This window comes from Rhododendron vialii, chromosome 11a (assembly GCF_030253575.1).
Source record: "Rhododendron vialii isolate Sample 1 chromosome 11a, ASM3025357v1".
Taxonomy (NCBI): domain Eukaryota; kingdom Viridiplantae; phylum Streptophyta; class Magnoliopsida; order Ericales; family Ericaceae; genus Rhododendron; species Rhododendron vialii.
The window spans coordinates 19,368,185-19,387,092 of record NC_080567.1 but is presented as its reverse complement, the minus strand read 5'-3'; the positions used below and the strand labels follow the sequence as shown (position 1 = coordinate 19,387,092).

General features: G+C 37.6%; 1 protein-coding gene and 1 long non-coding RNA gene across 2 annotated transcripts; one reads left to right on the top strand and one right to left on the bottom strand.

The window, feature by feature from the left end:
* Positions 1–6,219: 6,219 nt before the first annotated feature.
* On the bottom strand, positions 6,220–13,822 carry LOC131307334 (uncharacterized). Its single transcript, XR_009194099.1, has 2 exons — positions 13,586–13,822; positions 6,220–11,880 (listed from the first exon to the last, which is right to left on the bottom strand). It is a non-coding gene; the product is annotated as an uncharacterized LOC131307334 (long non-coding RNA).
* Positions 13,823–14,465: 643 nt separating this feature from the next.
* LOC131306961 (uncharacterized) lies at positions 14,466–16,210 on the top strand. Its single transcript, XM_058333392.1, has 2 exons — positions 14,466–14,491; positions 14,824–16,210. The coding sequence occupies exons 1-2, from the start codon at positions 14,466–14,468 to the stop codon at positions 16,208–16,210; spliced, it is 1,413 nt and encodes a 470-aa protein (XP_058189375.1).
* Positions 16,211–18,908: the final 2,698 nt, after the last annotated feature.

Here is an 18,908-nt window from a genome sequence, read left to right as displayed (position 1 = left end):
AGATATTGGGGCATCGCGTGGCAGCTACAGGATTACGAATCAACTTGAATTAAGCTTATGTGCTCAGCAGTGCATCCATAGAGACTTGCTTCAAGTCGGATCAACAAAGTCATTGTACTTAACCACCACCGCATCTAACAAGAAAAAATAAATGAATTCCGGCCATCGCCAGAAAAGGAAAGCTTCTAGGTCACAGTAAGAAAAATGGAACGTAAATTTGCATGCAGGAAAGACAATAAAATGTCCTTAATTACCTCGTATATCATTGAGTTTTAAAGGGGCACGACAGTTGTAGGAGGACCATAAAGGAGGTCCAGTTGCATCAAACTCAACAGGAATGCAGCTTTTGGACGCGGGGGGCTGCTGTCCCAATTTTGGGCCCACGTCGATCTTGCTCCAATGATCTAAATCGTTCACTTTGTAGAGCTCGTCGAGTAGAACAATTATACAAAAAATTAACTTAATTGGATATCATTAAGTACTTGATCGGAGCTCATATAACTCTCAGTCCATGGGTTAGAGTGGATTTGATCCGGTGTTTCGGATCCATTCTTTTTGAGATAAAAAGGTTCCGATCAGGTACTTATTGATATCCAATTAAGCTGATTTTTTTCATAATTGTTCTACTCGACGAGCTCTATAAAGTGAACGATTCAGATTATTATAGCGAGACCGGGGTGGGCCCCAAAATGGGGTGCAGCAGCATGCTGCTGTCCCCAAGGGGACAGCAGCCCCCCTCCCTCCGCAGCTTTTGATGAGGGAAATAGTTTACTGCCGGCCACTTGAGCTTGCTGATCCAAGAAGATTAAGACTGTTCCAGAAACACAATAAAAACTTATTTTTTTTTAATAAGAAGGCTTGTTCCAAAAAATAAGAAGTCTGGTATTTATTTTAGAAGAATTTATGTAGGTGCCGACCGGCCGGGGAGGAAAATCGTACCAACGGCCTTGCCGGGCCGTTTCCGGCTACCGGACGGCCAATCCGAGACGTCCAAAAATTCCAAAAAAAAAAACAAGTGGGCCTTAAAGGGAATCAACGGCATCCGAGGTGTGTAAAGTGCTTGATCCGAGCACCCCTTTTCCGCGTAGGCTGCTTGATCATATATACACGGATAAGGGGTGCTCGAATAAAGCACCATACATATCTCGGATGTCTTCGATTCCAGCGTCAGCCCTCTCGATTTTTGTTTTTAGAATTTTTGGATGGCTCGGATTGGCCGTCCGGTGGTCGGAGACGGCCAGGCAGGGCCGCTGGTACGATTTTCCTCCGTCGGCGCCCATTATCATAGCAACAATCTTATTTTTTGTATAAGGTAACTTCAAGCTCAAAAATCATGTGTTTATGCAAATAATTTTTCTACCACTATGGATCTTGTTTAATAGATCTCATTGAGATATTTAATATGGTGCAAAAAAAATTGAATTTTTTTTTCATTTACATTATTTTTGAGTTTGAAAATGTGAAATGAACTTTTTATTTAAATTTTGTAAAATGACCCTTTTTATTTTTAAATGATAAATGACAAAATAAATATTTATTTTTTAAGAAGTTTTTCGAGACTAGCCTAAATACCTTCCTTGCTAAAGTGAAAGCTAGCTGTGCTGTCTACACGCAGTTTTTTTTTTGTTATCCTACAAGAAAATTACTCAAGTGGAGTACAGTAGGAGTACTATTTTTCAAAAAAGTAATGATGGATTGATGGGTTGGCGGCCAAATGTTTACTGCCGTGTAATACTTCTTTCGTCCCATAATATTTGTTCGGTTCGCAAGATGAGGACTATAAAATAATGTATTTTTTTGAAGAAAAAATTCAAAATTTTTTTATAAGTTAAAAGAACTCGTCAAGATCTATTAAATTGTTAAAATTTTTTTCAACTTTTCTTACAAAAATTGTATTATGTTTACGTCTCCGTTTTTCAGACCGGATAAATATTATGGAACGGAGGGAATATTTAACTCCACTCCCAATACACACTCAAAATACACATCCACTGTTCATATGGGTGTACGGGGTCCATACAAATTATTTGGGTATGTATTTGAGTGCAGATGTAGAATTATTGAAAAAAAATTCTCGGCGAAAGCAACTTGCACACTTTATCTTTTTATTTTTTTCGACGGTCAAGAATAAGGATAATCAAGCCTGCTTATGCGCACCTTAATTAGAATCGATTTAGGGGTAAGATTGTGTTCCAAAAACACAAGGCTCCGTTCCAGAAATTTTCTTAAAAAATAAGCAGCTTATTTCAAATTTTCAAACTCAAAAATAAAATAAATGAAAAATAATTTTTCAATTTTTTTGCATCGTATAAAAGATCTCATCGAGATTTTCCAAACAAGATCCATAATGCATATTTTTAGATTTTACTAAGTCCATAATTTTTTAGCTTGAAATTGTCATCTTAAAAAATAAGGACTTATTTTTTGTTCCGGAACGGAGCCTAAGAACTTATTTTTTGTGTAATAAGAAGGCTTGTTCCGGGAAAATAAGAAGGTTGATACTTATTTTGCAAGAATTTATATAGGTACCGATCGGCCGGGGAGGAAAATCGTACCGGCGGCCGTGCCGGGACGGTCACCGGACGGCCGATCTGAGCCGTCCAAAAATTCTAAAAAAAAAAACGAGGGGGCCAAAGTGGGAATCAACGGCATCCGAGGTGTGTAGGGTACTTGATCCGAGCACTCCTTTTCCATGTAGTGTGTTTGATCAAGCACCCTACACACCTCGGATGCCGTTGATTCCCACGCCAGCTCCCTCGGTTTTTTTTTTTAGAATTTTTGGACGGCTCAAATCAGCCGTCCGAAGACAGGAGACGGCCCGGCCCGGCCGTCGGTACAATTTCCCTCCGCCGACACCCATTATCATAACAACAGTCTTATTTTTTGTATAAGGCAACTTTAAGCTCAAAAATCATGTGTTTACGCAAATAATTTCTCTATCACTGTGAATCTTATTTGATAGATTTTATTGAGATCTTTAATACGGTGCAAAAAAAATTGAATTTTTTTTTCATTTACATTATTTTTGAGTTTGAAAATATGAAATGAACTTTTTATTTGGATTTTTTGGAATGACCCTTCTTATTTTTGAATGAAAAGTGGCAAAATAAATACTTATTTTTTAAGAAAGTTTCGGGAACGGAGTCTATGTCCCACCAGACCTCGGACTTGGGCAACAGAAATAAACTGTAATTAATGTAATCTTAATTTTATTTATTTTTTACTTTCATATCCTTTTATTTTTTAGTATATGATTTAATAGTAATGGACAACCAAATTTGAAATGAGGTTTGGATAACCCAAACATCAGAGTCGACAATTTCATCTCCGGTTCAATAAAAAGCAAGCATCCACGCCATAACTAGGGAAAATTATTAGGTACTCCCGGTATACACACCATCCTGTCACATAAAATGTGGGGCCACGTAAGATCCACCTGCAGGTCTCACATTTTATGTAAGAGGAGGGTGTATACACCGGGAGTACCTAATAATCTCTCAATAACTAGAAAGTAATAAAAAATTATTTTTTTGATGTTTCACTCCAAAAATCGAATCCTGATTAATTGTATGAAAAGCAAAAACCTATCAATCAACTGGATTATTCTTGAGACTTCTTATACACGCTTCCTACTTTACATGTCAGTCATGCCAGTCTCTTCAATAAGTATTAAGTAGTACTACTTGAATACATGTGTATGTCTATGGGATTATATGTTTCTCATGCTGTCATGACTCATGCATATGAATATAATTTTTCACACTAAAGAGTCCTTACATCGAAATGCTCCCGAGTCCCGTGTACTGATTTTTCTGATTAACCCGGAAAAAAAAAACAGACTATCGTGTGTTCAGGGTGCATTCTTGTGAACTTAATTATTTTTTACTTATTTCAGTATTTTATACTTTTTGTAATTTTTTTTAGCTTTTCGTCGTAATTTTTTGGATTAATCATTCGTCTCGACGAGAGGAATAGAAAAAGTATAAAAATATAGACCAATGTTGAAAAAAATTCAAATTAGACGCCGGTCAAATAAATAAGTTTAGTCGAAATTTGACCGGCGTCTTATTTGAATTTTTTTCAATATCGGTCCATATTTTTATACTTTTCCGATTCCTCTTGTCGAGACAAACGATTAATCTCAAAAATTACAACAAAAAACTAAACAAAAAATACAAAATACTGAAATAAGTCAAAATTAATTAAGTTCACAAGAATGCACCCTTATACAAGTTGTTTTTTTTTTTTAATGGGATTCACATTTATTTATTTTTTAAATGAAAAATTACACACAATAATTTCACCAAAAGACAAAAAATGAAGTAAATTTGTCGAAACAAAGAGTGAAAATCACTACTCTTTCTTTTTGAACTGGATATTTTTATACATTTCAACTACAGGTACAGACCAATAGTGTATCAATAAGAGAAATCGCTAGTGTATTTAAAGCATCCTTGTGAAAAAATAACTTTGTTACCAAAAAAAGAAAAGAAAAATTAACTTTTAAATGTGATAATTCTAAGTACTAGATCCATTTCTAATTCTGGACCGACAATTCTGAGAAAGCAATCATTAAATTGATATTTTAGTAGGATATTTTATAAAAATGGTCTAAATAGTTTATTTTGTAAATTGAATTAGGATTCTTGATTCCTCTCGTCTAGGCCTGTCAATGGACCGGATCCGATCCGATCCGAAAAATCCGGATCCGAATCCGATAATCCGAATCCGGTAATTCAATACGGATCCGGATCCGGATCGGATCGGATTAAATCCGTTATCAATCCGAATCCGAACTTTTTTTTTTTTTTTAATTTTAATTTTTTTTTTAAAAAATAGTAAAATTTTTATTTTGAAAAAAAAAATGTTTAAGAAGTTGTATTTTTATTTTTATTTTCTATTTTAAATTTTTTTTCGGAAAATAATTTTTTTTTGAAAAAAAGAATTGTATTTTTTTGAAAAAAAAATTTTTTTTTTGCCAAAATTTTTTATGTAAAAAAAGTTTCCGGATTGGATTCGAATTTTCGGATAGGATCCAGATTTTTCGGATTCAGATCCGGATTACCACTATCGGATTTGAGTCTTATCGGATCCGGATCGGATTGTGTCTTATCGGATCCGGACCTGTCGGATCCGGCCCATTGACAGGCCTACTCTCGTCTTTAGTCAACAAAATTCAAAAATTGTGAGGCTTTTTGGCTTATTTTTCGTCTTTATTAAAAAAAAATTCAAAATTCGATGATAATTTTAATTGTTATTTGACTTTTTAGGAAGAACATAGCCTACATATAGTATTAACGTAGACGATAGATAATGTATTGAAACATGTTATCCCTTTATTCTATAACATTGGTTACCAAACTATGGAAGTGGGGGGGCTGCTGGGGCAGCAGCGTTTGTGGACCCACCCCGGTCTCGCTCTGATGATCGGAAGCGTTCACTTTGTAGAGCTCGTCGAGTAGAATAACTATGCAAAAAATCAGCTTAATTAGATATTATTAAGTGCCTAATCGAAACCTTTTTATCTTAAAAAGAATGGATCCGAAACACTGGATGAAATCCATTGTAACCCATGGACCGAGAGTTATATGGGCTCTGATCAGGCACTTAATGATATCCAATTAAGCTGATTTTTTTGCACAGTTGTTTTACTCGACGAGCTCTACAAAGTGAACGCTTCTGATCATTGGAGCGAGACTGGGGTGGGCCCACAAACGGGGCACAGCAGCACGCTGCTGCCCCCATGCTTCCCCAAACTATATATACACAAATGAGTATGATAATCTGAGGGGGGGGGGGGGGGGGGGGGGGGGGATAAATAGGGAGAGAGATAGAGGGTGAGAGTATCATACAGAATAACATCAAAAAAATTCTAAGCGATCAACATTCTGTTATATATATACACACACACACTTGAATCAAATAATCTCCAACATATGGAGAGAGAGATTCATAAAGAGTAACATCAATATGTAAGTCTAAAGACTCTAAACAATTCTCTTATCGCCCTCGTTCTTATTGTGTGTGAATTATTCGATCATTTCACTCAGATAATCTCAAACACAATACCAGGTATGGTGCTTTAAGGAAGATAACTAACTCGTAATCTCGAACACAGAGGTGTTATCTTCTTCGATGTAGCAAATAGTGCACCAATTCATTGAACGAAACCATTCATTTTATAGACAATTAAACAATTCATTAATGTCACGCCCTTGATTTTCAACATAAATAAAAAATACTCTTTTGATAAATAAAGTCATCGCAATAATACAATTAATACCCAAAAGATCTTCCTTTCTACTGTTCACAAATAAGATTCAGATATTACATTTTTGGCTCATTTGCCCCAAATTATCGAAATGCCAATGACCGAAGAAAATAATCTTACGGTTGTAACAAATGCCTTTCCAAAATACTTCTTTCAAATCAAATGCAAGTAATCGCCTCTTTTATACCTTTGAAAGTCATGATCAACAAGCACGATATGCACGCCATGCCAACTTTCTTGTTTTTGCACCTGAAAATGATAGGGTTGAGCATACACGCGCCCAGTAGAGAAATCTATACGCAAGTTATAGGAAAATATGATGAGTTATGCATCTAGAGTAAGAGAGTAACGACAGATAAGCCCAAGTACACAAGACTGTCAACAGCAGCACACTATGATCAGGGATTCTAGGCTACCTATATGAAGGATCTATCTGCTCATATGTCAAACAAGGACCATCAATATTCCTACATCATTCTAAGTAAATAAACAACAGCTTTAGTACCGTTCATTACATCTCGTACAATTTCACAATCTTTCACATTTCACATTTCATCACCAAATCCCATTTCTCATTATCATCAGTCATCAGAATCTCTTTCATCAACTTTATAAACCAATTTTGTGTCATGTGTCTGAGCCTAAGCTCCTGCCAGGCACTTACTCGATAACGAGCCCTGAAAGCAAATGATATGAGCATTTAGCTCCTGCCAGGCTAATTATGGGACCCTGATATCCCCTGCCAAGCGTCCACCTAGAAGGTTGGACCTTGAGTGTTAAATATGAGCTTTTAGCTCCTGCCAGGCTAATTATGGGACCCTGATATCCCCTGCCAGGCACCCACCCGTCGATGGGCCCCGAATGTTCTCGTTGTGTCCGATTGTTATTCACATTCAATTCGTATTTCCAAGTTACAAGCATCAAACCATCCAGTCATTTCTCCATTTAATCAAACAAGTACTTCTCTACTAATTACGCACGTCACGATATTTCTTATAGTCTACGATGCTCACGGACTCTTTTACGCTACTATAGCCTTTATGACGATACTCCAACTATGCTAACGAAAAATCAATGGCACAGACACGTTCGACGAGTCGTACGATACGATCTTTCAGATATTCTGATTTTCAGCAGAGCAGTCCATGTTCAAAAATTTATTAAAAATAGCATACTCAATATTTTTCAATGATTCCAACACCGAAACATCACCAACTTACCCATCTTTAAAACCTATAAGGACCCATAACCAATAGGGTCGTTTAACCATAGCCAAACAATGAAAAACGCTGCACAGTGAGCTGCCCAGATTTTCGGATTACAGGGCAATCTTCTAAAAATCACTATAAATCGAGTTCTTAATATTTTTGAGTGATTCCAGTCCCAATAGTTGGGCGATTGAATGAACTTTGAAAGACGCAAAGGAACCCTAGTCAAATCTGCACTCCAAGGGTGGTTAAACAGGGGTTTACCGAGGCTACACGAATCTGCCTGACAGATTGACATACCTCCACTCAATCGATCATAACTTTTTGTGTACTAAGAGTTTTAAGATGATTCCAGTGGCAAATGAAAGCTGACTTCAAGATCTTCGAACCGATATAAAGTTTACATAAAACGGACATCGGACGAGGAAGTTATGGCCGTTCGAAGTGGGCTGAAACCCAGAAAACGAGACAGATTGCAGACCAGTATTTTAGATATCACCATAAATTCAATTCTCAACGGTTTCGAGTGATTCTAGCGGCACTAGAACGGGCTCTAAGTCTACTCTATTTCATACGAAGGAACCAAAATTCAATCATGAGTTTAAGAAGGCGTAAAACCCCAAAAACAAAGACCCTGTTTCTGCAGAATTTCGGAAATGGAACAAACAACCTCAAACAACGAAACAAAGCACGATCTAGGTACATAAACGCCGTATAAACGCATAACAAGAGTAAGAGATCCCTACCTCATGGGTTTTGAGCAAAACCCGAACCTTTGACCAAGTCAACCAAGCTCCCACGCGGTCCGATCATGATTTTTCTTGGATATTCGGAAAGCCCATGCGCCGTATAACAACTTTAATTCTCGGGCCTTGTCCGGAATCACCCCCTAGGTAGATGAAATCGAAGAGAGAAGAGAGGAGGAAGTTTTTCGGAGGAGAGGAGGAGAGAGAGAGTGCCGAGAGAGTGAGAAAAGAGAAATGGGAGAAAGTAGTCTCCTGGGGAAATTGTAGAAGTGGGGAGCAATCCCCCGCTTCTCGCACTACACTCACACGTGCACCCTTCACACAATTACCCTTATATCCTCCCACGAACACGTCACACCGAATATCCGCACTGTCTATCTCGATGGGCTATACATTAACAAAACAAACAAAAAAAAAAATATAGCCTAAAAATAATAATAATAATAATAATACGGGTCTCTACATCCTACCCTCCTTAAAGAAATTTCGTCCTCGAAATTTAAATCAAACCTACGAAAACACATCATCAAAGAAAAACTCTAATCCACAAGACCGTGTCCACTCATGATGTTTCGTACCCATCTACTCTCGTGTCCAAGACGCAATGAACTCTACAATGCCACAATCAATTTGTATCACCTCTTACCAAAGCGATCGTCAGATCCTAAGGTTCACACACATCGATGAAGGAGCTGCCGTGTTCGTTTGAATCTTACTCGTGTTAGCAATCAGTTTTGGTCTCCCAAACCGTATCCATTTTCACTCTTTCCGATTAATCAGTTCCGGTTCTAAGGATAGTATTCAAACACAAAGGAGAACTTCATGACATCGTAACTCAACAACTTGCCAAGCCATATACAATTAACAAGTTTAAGATTTTCCCTTCTCTCCCTTGAGGTTTATAAGACTCTTCATGTACGCTAATAAAGTGGTCAACTCTCATACGTTTCTATTTCACTTCCTTTCTTTTTATTCAACTTACTCTCGCTCTCAAGACTCACATAAGCAAAGCTCTAATGAGCCTCAACGCTAACTCAAGACAAGTTCCCTTTAAAGGCATACGTTAGCTCAAAGTCTACGTGTCCGACACAATGAGATTTAGAATTAAACAACAATAATGAGTTTTCCACTCACCATTCTCATAGTAAAAGTGCAATATCACACACCTCCAAGCAATTTTGACGGAAAACTTGATCCATTGAAAATTTTAGTTTCCGTAGTTGAAAAATCATCGAAACACGTCCACCTTGTGGCAAAATTTTATAGAATTTAACAGGAAAAGTTCATTTACAAATTTTTTTTTTTTTTTATTATCACCAATCAATCTTATGCACCTCACCTAGTCTTTAAGGGTAACGACAATTTAGACAACATAGTAACGAATTTAAGATAAGGTTCACATCTGCATGACATAGCCGACTCCAAACTTGTATCGGTATTATTTTCCAAAATGAACTAAACTAAAAATCAACTTTCATACAACATCACTCTCATTCGGATAAAAAAAAAAAAAGTTTTGACTTCAACCCGATCTTCAGATGTATCAATAGGACACTTCCATTAACCGAACACCAATAATTTCATACATAGATACTCAATACACATAAATCAAAACCGCTAACCACAATCTCTAACTCACACCTCTTTGTATCCCCATAACTCTTTTTACCAATTCTGGACTGCATCTTAAGGGCAAATTTCACACATTCAGATTACACAACAGATCAAGCACTTAAATGAAATATCAACACATTTCATACATGAATATCTCCTGAAAATCAACCGTACAATTTAATGTCTTACACAACACCAACCACATATTCACGCATTAACACTCACTCAATATCCAACGGATTCAAAAGGTATTCAACGAACTCCCCGAGTGTCCAACGGACTCACCAAGTATCCACTACTTTATAATTCATGGCTTCAGGAAGCCCAACAGTCATCTTATTCCTTTTACTTTCACAAAACCTTATACCGTGTCTATTTACTTTACCAATCTCGAGCTTTCTCATTCATTCTGTCAAATCAAATCACGTACTTCTCACATTTACAATCCTAAACGTCATATCATAAGTGCACGTATCATCAATACAAATCATTCTTCTATTTTAACAATATTGCAACCTATCAACATCTCATCACTTAAGAATCAATCTTATTCTAGCAGTCACGCTCACCACTAATTTCGCACCATTCCCACTAAAGGCACCAACTACACTCCACTTCATTATCACCCTTAATAGTTCAACCTCATATCGCCCTTACTTCAAACAATTTCCTTACCTTGCATATATTGACCATTTGACTTAAGTTACATCACTATCGTTTTACTTTCCCTCTCTCCGAATAACACAACTAATATTCTCCTACCGATTCCTCATAACATCACCACTACGGCAATCCCTACAATGACTACAACAACACCATAGCACATCATTTTCTACAAAATTTCTATATATAGACATCTGTCTCAAACCTAGAGATCTTACCCCTAAGTATAAACCTAGTGTCCAATTGACTTCCCGAGAGTTCCATCTAGAAGGAGCGGTGATCAAGCGCATCTTCCAACTGGATCTATTCGGTAGTCGCCTGGGTGTCCAGGAGACACATACTGTATCTAGACACCCTACCTATAACCCTCATCTTCCTAAGTCAACCTCAGATACTTATAACTCTCCACAAGTGTTCCACCCGCCTTACCAATACTCTAAATCACTACCCCTATAACTACCATAACAATAACAAACCACAATCACTACCGCAACAAAATATCATCCCTTCAAACACATTCAAGTCACTCACTAGTTCAATCCTCTAGCTATGATACACCTCACTTCACATAAAAAAATTACTTAAAGTATTTAAAATTTAACAAGTAATCTGCACAATCCAAATAAAACACATCAAGTACTTAGTTCACAAATCTTACTAACAGTCAAACACTTCTATTACATACTAACCGATATCATCTCTCACATATCGACCTCGCCACTACGCATAGCGACCACAATCCTTCACGACTTTCCAGCTCACCTAAAAGGTATCTTACCACGTAGAATCCAGTAACAAGACTGCTAACGGAAACCACAACAATGACAACAAATGCCGCCACACCCCCTACGCACAGACCAAACTTCCATTCTTCCCAAACAAGGGTCACCAGTATTCCACTTAACAGAGAAAACGTAAATGCAAAGCCACACCGGTGAACAAAAGTCGGTCATGCAAGCACACACATGTTTTTGTTAAAATATGCAATGACTTTTGAACCCATGAGATTAAAAATCTCCCCACGGTCTCAAAGTATTCAAACCTAGACGCTCTGATACCAAGTTGTCACGCCCTTGATTTTCAACATAAATAAAAAATACTCTTTTGATAAATAAAGTCATCGCAATAATACAATTAATACCCAAAAGATCTTCCTTTCTACTGTTCACAAATAAGATTCAGATATTACATTTTTGGCTCATTTGCCCCAAATTATCGAAATGCCAATGACCGAAGAAAATAATCTTACGGTTGTAACAAATGCCTTTCCAAAATACTTCTTTCAAATCAAATGCAAGTAATCGCCTCTTTTATACCTTTGAAAGTCATGATCAACAAGCACGATATGCACGCCATGCCAACTTTCTTGTTTTTGCACCTGAAAATGATAGGGTTGAGCATACACGCGCCCAGTAGAGAAATCTATACGCAAGTTATAGGAAAATATGATGAGTTATGCATCTAGAGTAAGAGAGTAACGACAGATAAGCCCAAGTACACAAGACTGTCAGCAGCAGCACACTATGATCAGGGATTCTAGGCTACCTATATGAAGGATCTATCTGCTCATATGTCAAACAAGGACCATCAATATTCCTACATCATTCTAAGTAAATAAACAACAGCTTTAGTACCGTTCATTACATCTCGTACAATTTCACAATCTTTCACATTTCACATTTCATCACCAAATCCCATTTCTCATTATCATCAGTCATCAGAATCTCTTTCATCAACTTTATAAACCAATTTTGTGTCATGTGTCTGAGCCTAAGCTCCTGCCAGGCACTTACTCGATAACGAGCCCTGAAAGCAAATGATATGAGCATTTAGCTCCTGCCAGGCTAATTATGGGACCCTGATATCCCCTGCCAAGCGTCCACCTAGAAGGTTGGACCTTGAGTGTTAAATATGAGCTTTTAGCTCCTGCCAGGCTAATTATGGGACCCTGATATCCCCTGCCAGGCACCCACCCGTCGATGGGCCCCGAATGTTCTCGTTGTGTCCGATTGTTATTCACATTCAATTCGTATTTCCAAGTTACAAGCATCAAACCATCCAGTCATTTCTCCATTTAATCAAACAAGTACTTCTCTACTAATTACGCACGTCACGATATTTCTTATAGTCTACGATGCTCACGGACTCTTTTACGCTACTATAGCCTTTATGACGATACTCCAACTATGCTAACGAAAAATCAATGGCACAGACACGTTCGACGAGTCGTACGATACGATCTTTCAGATATTCTGATTTTCAGCAGAGCAGTCCATGTTCAAAAATTTATTAAAAATAGCATACTCAATATTTTTCAATGATTCCAACACCGAAACATCACCAACTTACCCATCTTTAAAACCTATAAGGACCCATAACCAATAGGGTCGTTTAACCATAGCCAAACAATGAAAAACGCTGCACAGTGAGCTGCCCAGATTTTCGGATTACAGGGCAATCTTCTAAAAATCACTATAAATCGAGTTCTTAATATTTTTGAGTGATTCCAGTCCCAATAGTTGGGCGATTGAATGAACTTTGAAAGACGCAAAGGAACCCTAGTCAAATCTGCACTCCAAGGGTGGTTAAACAGGGGTTTACCGAGGCTACACGAATCTGCCTGACAGATTGACATACCTCCACTCAATCGATCATAACTTTTTGTGTACTAAGAGTTTTAAGATGATTCCAGTGGCAAATGAAAGCTGACTTCAAGATCTTCGAACCGATATAAAGTTTACATAAAACGGACATCGGACGAGGAAGTTATGGCCGTTCGAAGTGGGCTGAAACCCAGAAAACGAGACAGATTGCAGACCAGTATTTTAGATATCACCATAAATTCAATTCTCAACAGTTTCGAGTGATTCTAGCGGCACTAGAACGGGCTCTAAGTCTACTCTATTTCATACGAAGGAACCAAAATTCAATCATGAGTTTAAGAAGGCGTAAAACCCCAAAAACAAAGACCCTGTTTCTGCAGAATTTCGGAAATGGAACAAACAACCTCAAACAACGAAACAAAGCACGATCTAGGTACATAAACGCCGTATAAACGCATAACAAGAGTAAGAGATCCCTACCTCATGGGTTTTGAGCAAAACCCGAACCTTTGACCAAGTCAACCAAGCTCCCACGCGGTCCGATCATGATTTTTCTTGGATATTCGGAAAGCCCATGCGCCGTATAACAACTTTAATTCTCGGGCCTTGTCCGGAATCACCCCCTAGGTAGATGAAATCGAAGAGAGAAGAGAGGAGGAAGTTTTTCGGAGGAGAGGAGGAGAGAGAGAGTGCCGAGAGAGTGAGAAAAGAGAAATGGGAGAAAGTAGTCTCCTGGGGAAATTGTAGAAGTGGGGAGCAATCCCCCGCTTCTCGCACTACACTCACACGTGCACCCTTCACACAATTACCCTTATATCCTCCCACGAACACGTCACACCGAATATCCGCACTGTCTATCTCGATGGGCTATACATTAACAAAACAAACAAAAAAAAAATATAGCCTAAAAAAAATAATAATAATAATAATACGGGTCTCTACAATTAAATTTAAAATTAATTGTTCTATATAGATAATCTCAATGTATCGTAGGACTTGCCTCGGAATGCATACCGATGATCGAAGCCATTCATTTCATATATAATTAATCCAATTCATTGAACAGAAAAATTAATTGTTCTTATAGAAATATGATTTTTGAAGGAAAAATTTGTCTATCTATATAAATAGTCATTTAAGGATATATAAACTTTGAGTAACCATACTCCATAATTCATACTATCAATCATGCTGACCAAAAAAACCCATTCATATCAAATGTTTTTAAAGTTTTTTTTTATCAGGGGTAAAGCATAGAATCTGGTTTTCAAAAAAAAAGCATATAATCAATCATGAATGTGTGCCATCCATACAATGATCATGCCATATGAAGACACTCCAAACATGAGAGGATTGGACCATGACTAATTGTCTTGTGCATTTAATGTTCATGGGGAGTCACAAGCCAATTATCCCGCCAAAAAAAGGCCAACAAGGCTCTGTTTTTTTTTATTTATCCTAACAAGGCTCTGTTTGTTTACACAATTAGCTTACTCAGCCTCATCCCTTCACTGGTACCCACACCGCAAACAAATTCTACCACACATTTATTACTTTTTGAACTGGGGGTACTTACAATTATTCTAGGACCACAACCACTTTACACACCCAAATACACACTCATATACACAAGTGTGTGGAGAGTGCAGTATGTGTGGAGCCCACACACTTGTGTATATGAGTGTGCATTTGGGTGTATAAAGTGAATGTGGTTGTAGAATTGCTCTTATACTTATAAAAAAAACACAGCCTTTACAAACACTTCTCTTGCATTTCTCTAACCATGTCTTTTTCACAAGCTTCTGCAAGAGAAAATCTTCACAAGCTTCTGCAAGAGAAAAACAAAAAGGGAAACAGAAGGTCACTGCTCGTCCAAAGACAAATCAAGGGTTTGCATTTGATGATAAACCCTTGTGGAATCATGTAAAAGTTATTAATGTGGCTACGAGTGGAGGTGGAAATAGAATTTGGTCTTGCAATTACTGCAGCAAGGTAGTAACCGATTCATACACCAAAGTCAAGGGTCATCTATTGAAGATTCCTAGCTCTGGTGTGGAGGATTGCAAAATTATTTTAGATGCAGTATTTGATGCAATAAAGAGGGAACATGCACAAGCTGAAACTAGAAAGGCCCAACAAGAATTGAATGCAAAAAACAAAGCAGCGTATGTCTCTCTACCCGAGGGATCTGATCTTGCCCATCGAAAGAAACGCAAGGGGATGGCTCCACAAGGTCCTTTACCTGATGCATTTAATGCTACTCAGAGAGATGTTGCTGATAAAGAAGCTGCACGGATGTTTTTTGCCAATGGGTTACCATTTAACTTTGCTAGGCCTCCATACTTCAGGCAATACTCTTTCACTCTTGCAAATAGTAGACTTGTTAGTTATCGTCCCCCTACGTATGATAGGCTTCGAACAACTTTGTTATCACAACAAAAAGAGCATGTCAACAAACTACTCCAACCATTCAAAGATACATGGAGAAAAAAAGGAGTTTCGGTGTGCTCGGATGGGTGGTCCGATAGACAACGTAAACAGCTCATTAACATTATGGCAGCATCAGTAGGGGGAGCAATGTTTATTAAAGCCATTGATTCGAGCGGAAACACAAAGGATGCAAAGTATGTTGGAAGTTTGTTCATGGAAGCAATCAAACAAATAGGAGAAGAACACGTGGTTCAAATAGTGACTGATAATGCAACGAATTACAAGGCGGCTGGCTTGAGCATTGAAACCAAATTCCCACATATATTCTGGACTCCTTGTGTGGTGCATAGTCTAAATTTGGCCTCGAAGAACATATGTGATCCAGGAGCAAAATCACCGCACTATGCCCAATGTAAGTGGATCGTAGACTTGGTTTCGAAAGTTAATGATATTCGTAACTTTGTTCTTAACCATAGCATGGCAATTTATATTTTCAATCAATACTCAGATTTGAAACTATTGAGTGTGGCTGAAACTAGGTTTGCCTCTAGCATTATAATGGCCAAGAGGATAGTGGCAGTTAGGAGTTCTCTTGAAAAAATGGTTATGGATGCAAATTGGAAAGTATATAGGGTTGGTGGAACATTGTGGCTGAAAATAAAGCTCGAAATGTGAAAAAATACATTGTTGATGAGGATGATGATTTTTGGGATAACTTAGAATACCTTTTGAAATTCACGGAACCGATCATTGATATGTTAAGGAAAGCTGACATGGACACTCCTGTTTTGCATCTAATATATGACATGTGGGATTCGATGATTGAGAATGTGAAAAATATCATATTTGAACATGAGCACGAAGACATACTTGTTGGCCATCACCCATTTTTTGATGCAATTCAACAAATTTTGGAGAGTAGATGGAACAAGAGTAACACTCCTTTGCATTGTATGGCTCACTCATTAGTCCCAAAATACTATTTTGATGCTTGGTTGCAAAGTGGTAAAGGAGTTCCTCGGGTATCACCACATGAGGATCGAGAGGTCTCATTAATGAGAGCTCAATGCTTTAATCGGTTATTTCCTGATACTAACGATTTGCGCCAAGTTTACTTGGAATTTGGAGCCTATTCTAGTGGATTCTGGGTATTTTGAACAAGCTCATGTAATTGATGCAAGAAGATATGAGGAACCTATTTCATGGTGGGCCAATCATGGGGCTTCAACACCACTCCTACAAGCCTTGGCATTTAAGCTACTTTCGCAGCCAGCTTCTTCCTTTTGTTGCGAGAGGAATTGGAGTACGTATTCCTTGACTCAAAACATCAAAAGAAACCGACTACTAATAATCAGAGCTAAAGATCTAGTGTTTGTTCATTATAATTTCCGCTTATTGTCAAGGAAAACCAAGGAGTACATGGACGGACCTTCAAAGTTTTGAGACATAAGTAAGTTTATTTGTATTATAACGTATCACAGATTCACAGTAGGAAGTCCAGCAGGATAGTAATGTTTACTGCATTAAGAAATTTATGCTTTAACCTTTATGTTTTTCAGGTGGCGACCAATTTGACATTGAAGGAGGTGATGTAACGCAGCATGCGAAGCTTTCTCTTGACGAACCAGTGCTTGAAAGATTGAGATTTGACGAGGATGATGATGTTGAGGTCCTTGATGGTGGGGGGAACAAGAACAAAGTGAGTAGAAGAAGGTGTCAACCATGATTTCTTTTTGCAATTAGACTACAAGTCTACTGGATGATAACTTAAAAGCACTAGTTTTTTGACTCTTTTGTTAATAACTTAATATTCAGCTTGGAATGACTTCTTTTGCTTGTAAATTTGTAATATAATTCTCGATCAAATGTTGGATGCAAGGTTGTATCTTGTGTATTTTGGATGGTTTCATAACCAAACTAGTTTATGGTATTATGTATCTAAACTATGTGCCTTTTGCTATGTTATGTTAATGTAAATCTCATTTTGGTATGGACTATGGAGAAATAGAAAGGATATACAGTAGATTCTAAAAACTGCAGGATCAAGTATCAACATGCTATCAAATGTAAAGAAATGTGATGAAGTGTGCCATGGTGTGATCATGTGGACAGGAAACCAGTGAATCAGGTAATCTATGTCTTCATTACCTAATTGAATTTTGTAAAAAACTCAATATTTCTAAGTAGTAAGGACTTACTTGTCTGTAACAGAACCAATTGGTGGACTCGAAGACTCTTTAGAGCTTGAACGTAGTTTTACCAATTACAAGGTATGCTGTCTGTCCCAATTTCTTAGTCCATATGCTTAGCAAACTTATGAGTTATGAGACTGTAACTTTATGTTTTTATTGTTATGAATATGATGACATGATAATTTTATACTCAATTTTTTTTTGGCGTGTAGAAGTTACGGGTTTCTTTAAGTATAAAAATATAACAAAAATATTTAGGAAATTAGGTGGCGTATCCCCGTATCCATGTCCAAATTCGGACACGTATCCACAAATCCTCTTTTTTCAGGATTGAGGTACCCGACCCTTAGATGTGCACCCGTATCCAATTCACGTACCCGTGTCCGTGTAACGTCAGTTGCACTTGCACCAGTTTCCGAACAGTCATTTCATTGCCTTTATAAAAAAATCCTCCACAGCACAGAAAATTCACTTGCAATTTTCAGTTCTTCTCTGCATGTGCTCGGCATAGCAAATTTTTGTTCTTCAGAGAGAGAGAGAGCAAGAGAGTTGCAGTATTCTACCTGGTTCATCCAACTTGCAGATTGTAATACTGCTTTTGCAAGGTGGGATGATAGTGCTGCTTGTGCAAGGTGGTGGGATCGTGGAGCTGCTTCTGCAAGGTGGGATCGTTGCATCATGGGAGTTAGACGTCGCTGAATTTGTACCACTGTAGCGAAGTGAAATTTGTTTTAAGGAGATTGTGTCAATCATATCATTTACATATGCAGTTTAGTTTCGTTCTTCTGGATTCAAAAACTTTATTAGCGTGGATTCCGCAAGGTGTTTGATTGATTTTTTGTTAATTATGTTTATATTTTAAACTAGCAGTGAACCAGAGTTATGCTCGGGAATCGTGACAAAAAAATAAAAATTATTCCAATATTTTTTGATTGTATTTCTTTTATTTGGATTTAAGGTGAATACATTCAGTCATGCACCAATGCTTCAAATCTCAAGAGGTGGACCTATGGTGAAATTTCATAACTCACTCCTCCTTGAGGTTACTCCTACGATTTCAACCCGATAATTACTCGGTACATGTGAGACAGGGGGACTGCATGTACCCGAGGGATTAGTCGAGGCAAAATATTTCGGACACCCTCAATAGGCCAAAAAAAAAAAAAAAACATGATCAAGCA

What these genes read in the sequence shown, in the direction of transcription:
- LOC131306961 (XM_058333392.1), top strand. Translation starts at nt 14,466, where the DNA reads ATGACTAATTGTCTTGTGCATTTAAT. An exon ending in AATTGTCTTGTGCATTTAAT is followed by an intron (nt 14,492 to 14,823) that starts GTTCATGGGGAG and finishes ATGTGGTTGTAG; the next exon opens with AATTGCTCTTATACTTATAA.